Raw genomic sequence first — 4,505 nt, forward strand, 5'->3', positions numbered from 1 at the left:
TGGTAATCACCCACAAGACAATATAACGATCAGCTCCATCATGTGGAGTATTGACTAAATACCACGACATCCCCACTAATGTTGTCAGTGCCCAATAATGGGTGTAGAGCTAAATACTAACATATTATCCCAAACACACACACACACACACACACACACACACGAGCATACATCAACACAAAGTTCAATGAATTGAGTTTCTGTCACGACTTCGGAGATCAAGGACAGATTCCGTCATAATGAAGCCTAGCACTAAGAGAAGCATTAAATCGAAAAAATTAGCACAAAAATGAGGTAGTTGATAGACACAATAGGTAAAAAGAATTAGTACAATATCAAATAGTCGTAACTCGGACGAAAACTCCACAATGTGAAGTCTGCATGCATGTCCACTATACGACTAAAAAATATACCTAGATGAATCGAGGATAAACCCAGATCCACCCTTAAAGGAAAGGGCAAGGTATAGACCCATGGTAGTCACCCACAAGACAATATAACCATCAGCTCCATCAATTATGCATGACTAAATACCACGACATCCCCACTAACGTCGTCAGTGCCCAATAGTGGGTGTAGAGCTAAATACTAACATATGCTCCCAAACACCACATGCACCACACACCAACACAAAGTTCAACGTACTAAGTTTCTGTCATGACTCCCAAGATCAAAGGGAGACTCTGCCAAAATGAAGCCTAGCACTAAAAGAAGCATTAAATAAAAAAAAATTGCACAAAAATGAGGTAGTTGATAGGTGTAGACACCACAATAGATAGAAATAATTAGCACAATATCAATTGGACGTAACTCGGACAAAAACTTCACAATGTGGTGTGTCTCCTATAGAACTAAAAAATATACCTAGATGAATTGAGCATAAACCCAGAATCACCCTCAAAGAAAAGTGCAAGGTATAGACCCACGGTAGCCACGCACAAGACAATATAACCATCAGCTCCATCATGCATAGTATTAAATAATGACCCACTAATGTCGTCAGTGCCCAATAGTGGGCGTAGAGCAAAATACTAACATATGCTCCCAATCACCACACAAACATGAGCATACAACAACACAAAGTTCACCGAACTGAGTTTCTGTCATGACTCCACAGATCAAGGGCAAACTCAGCCATAATGAAGCCAAGCACCAAAAGAAGCATTAAATCGGAAAAATTAGCACAAAAATCAGGTATTTGATAGGGTATACGCACCACAATAGATAGAAAGAATTATCAATTGGTCGTAACAAAGACGAAAATTTCACAATGTGAAGTCTGCATATCCGCTATACGACTAAAAAATACATAGACGAATTGAGGATAAACCCATATTTACCCGGAAAGTGCAAGGTATAGACCCATGGTAGTCACCCACAAGACAATATAACCATCAGCTCCATCATGCATAGTAACATCCGCAATACTTTTTATAACTTATGTAGTTCGATTAGTATCGTACATCTTCGTACGTAAACTGGTGGTACATGATCATACTTGTCAACCCTGTCAATGACAACACAGGCACCCAAATTATCGATTTAACTTTCTAGAGCCACTTACATGATCATCATAAATGAGATAATTTCTTGAATAGCCGGATCAGTGCTCTTCAATCTTCCTTTTCACAGCAAGTCAAGAAAGTCTCAAAAATGCAAGGCAGAACTAAGCCAACAAACCATCATCTTTATGAAATATATCGACAATGTCATATACCTGACTGAAAAAGTCACTTTGCAGCACCATCACTGATTGGCTGATGCCTTCCATCCTCAACATTTCTGCATTAATGATGTTCCACAGATTCACCCAAAATGCAGCTTACCAGGGTTCGTCTTTATGAAATATGTCGACAATATCGTATACCTGACTGAAAAAGTCACTTTGCAGCACCATCATTGATTGGCTGATGTTTTCCATCCTCAACATTTCAGCATTCATTATGTTCCACAGATTCGCCCAAAGCAGCTTACCAGGGTTTGTCTTTATGAAATATTTCGACAATATCATATACCTGACTAAAGAAGACACTTTGCGGCGCCATCATTGATTGGATGATGCCTTCCATCCTCAACATTTCTGCATTCATGATGTTCCACAGATTCACCCAAAAGGAAGCTTACCAGGGTTTGAGGATAACTCCAAGGTAGAATTGGTTAAACAGCAGTACGCCCAAATTTCTGCCATTCATGTTCAAGGCATAACACAGGCCGTCAAACTGCATGACAAATTGATGTCAAATTGGGGACATTGTGGACAAGCCATAGTACATACATCATCAGCCACACACCACCAAGACTGACTCTTTTATCTTCCCAAACAATATTAAAAAATGGGTACCGTGTCCCTCGACTTTTCCATGAGCTTCACCAAATAGCTTAACTTTTGATTTCCATAGACACGCGCACATTCGTCAATACCTAGCCTGAACAAACCCTTTGCAAAGGTTTCATTCCCTTCCATTTTCTCTGCAAGACTCCATAGAATGGCAATGAGAGACAAAGTGTGGACCAGACCTGGAATAGTTGCCTGCATGGCCGCCACAACTGCAACCACATCATGGTTTACAAACGATGGCAAATCTGCAAAACGTGTAGTGTAGCCATTAACAAGCCATTTGCCCAAAAACGCAGAGGAATAACCACCTAATACCCATTTCTTCTCCAATTCCGAAAGCCCATCAATTGCATCTACTTTCTCGGACAATGTTTCAAAAAGTTTATTCAAGTTCGTGCATGCTGGAAAGGATGATTTCGATGATAGAGAAGTTGGCGAAAACAATGCCAGATATACCTCCTCTGTAACTTGGACATGAAGGCTACAAAACTCTCTGCTAACATCAGCCAAGCATGTTTCGAGTGATTGCTCCAAGACGCATCTCTTGCAAATGCAGGAGAAGCCAAACCTCATGTCTTGAAAAGCCTTTTGCCGGGCCTGAAGCGGAGCCAGAATATCCACATACGTTATAGTGATTTCCTCGCCCTTGCGGATTTCTGCAGCTGCATGAATGACCATGGCTCCTCCCACTATAAGGCGGCTTGCATTACGGTGGCAGGAGTGATTGATGAGGGAAGGAATGAGCCACAGACCTGAGAGCCTCGTCTTTGGCTTTTGCGGGTCTTTATTGGGAAACTCGCCCTCAAAAGAATTGAGCACCATGATATCCATGATTCTTGTCAAATCAACTGAGGGGAGATCGTTGTCACAGCTGATGTTGGTGCAGCTTGAGGATGGCGAAGTGAGGAGATCCATGGTGGGCACTGGCAAAACGTTTTGCGCCTCATGGGTGTGTGCAAGTGTATAGATCTGCCTGCGGAAGTGATGGTCCTTCTCTGCAGTAGCGACAAGCTCCGTGAGGAGGTAGATGCGAAGAGGGTCATCATAGGTGATGGCCATTGGATTGCTGATGAGAAGAAGAGTACCTGCACGCACATCCTCTGTTGTAAAAAGGCCACGGCCGCACCCATCAGTGGTCTTGGCAACTACCACAGGTCCAACATAGTCAGGGCAGTAGGGGGCTTCGGGCCAGGGGGAGGAGCTAAGCAAATATTCTGAGAACCCGCTCACCACGGCAGCAGCGCCAGCAGCACTGTCGATTTCCTCTTCCTTCTTCAATCCCCCGTCTTCTTGACTTGGCCCTGGGGGCGTTGATGTCCATGACACTGCTGCAGTGAAACAAAACCTGGGCAATGCAAAGCACCATGATCTTTTGTAGTAAGAGCGGGCCAAACGAGCACCTTCGCCTTTCACCCAATGCCCGGTGCACATTCGCGCAGTTGCCATTCCAGAACCAGAAAGATAGCCTTAGAGCCGAGTCCCACTGTGATTAAAAAGACTAGCTGTTCTCGACCTCCAACGGTATACCACGCAGGCTCACGTCAATGATTGGCTTGGATTTGCTGGCATTTTCGGCAAGAGTTTCAGCACGTGTACAGCAACGGAGTACTCTTCAATTTTGGAAGGTATGTTTTATTTTTTCTCTTTTTAATCCATAGTCTCTTCTCTTCTTCTTCTTCTTCTTCTTCTTCTTCTCTCTCTCTCTCCCCAATTAGAGTGAAAGATAATGCCAATATTTGTCTTTAGATGTCTTGTTGTTGTTAGGACGTGCAACTTGCAAGGCTTTATGGTTGGCTTGGGTTTTCGACTTCCCCCCCTCCAAAAAGAAAACAAGGTGAAAATTCACTATGGCCTACATAAGGCTATTGAGAAGAGTTTCATAATAAAGACTTCTACGTGAGAGAAAGAATAGAAAGTGACATTAGTATTTGAAAACATGTGGTATGACACTAAAAGATTACTATTTTTGAAAAAAAAAGTGTGACAACAATCAACTATTTAGTTTATAATATATTACAAAAGCATAAAAAATAATGTTTAACACAATACCCAATGCCCCTCTTTAAAGAGGGTTACACAAATGTCAACACCCTCTCAGAAGTGATTAAAATAAATGATTTAAAATAAAACCTATTATCATTAACTTGCCATGTGGCATTAGGACAAG

General features: G+C 42.1%; 1 protein-coding gene across 7 annotated transcripts; it reads right to left on the reverse strand.

Annotated features, from left to right (window-relative positions):
* Positions 1 to 1,140: 1,140 nt before the first annotated feature.
* LOC147463898 (uncharacterized) lies at positions 1,141 to 3,913 on the reverse strand. 7 transcript variants are annotated; one of them, XR_015185487.1, is made up of 5 exons: positions 3,424 to 3,913; positions 2,342 to 3,333; positions 2,125 to 2,219; positions 1,718 to 2,015; positions 1,141 to 1,507 (listed from the first exon to the last, which is right to left on the reverse strand). XR_015185487.1 is itself a non-coding variant. In XM_086491791.1 (4 exons), exons 1-4 carry the CDS (start codon positions 3,782 to 3,784, stop codon positions 1,774 to 1,776), a joined length of 1,695 nt encoding a protein of 564 aa, XP_086347917.1. In that variant the 5' UTR covers positions 3,785 to 3,907; the 3' UTR covers positions 1,141 to 1,773. The 7 variants fall into 7 exon arrangements, 2 of the variants coding, with proteins under 2 accessions (XP_086347917.1, XP_086347906.1); XR_015185483.1 differs by having other exon boundaries at positions 1,718 to 1,782; positions 1,868 to 2,015; positions 2,342 to 3,906; XR_015185481.1 differs by having other exon boundaries at positions 2,342 to 3,908.
* Between the last annotated feature and the right edge of the window lie 592 nt (positions 3,914 to 4,505).

The sequence above is a fragment of the Adiantum capillus-veneris genome, chromosome 2, assembly GCF_014529385.1.
Source record: "Adiantum capillus-veneris isolate H3 chromosome 2, ASM1452938v2, whole genome shotgun sequence".
NCBI lineage: Eukaryota > Viridiplantae > Streptophyta > Polypodiopsida > Polypodiales > Pteridaceae > Adiantum > Adiantum capillus-veneris.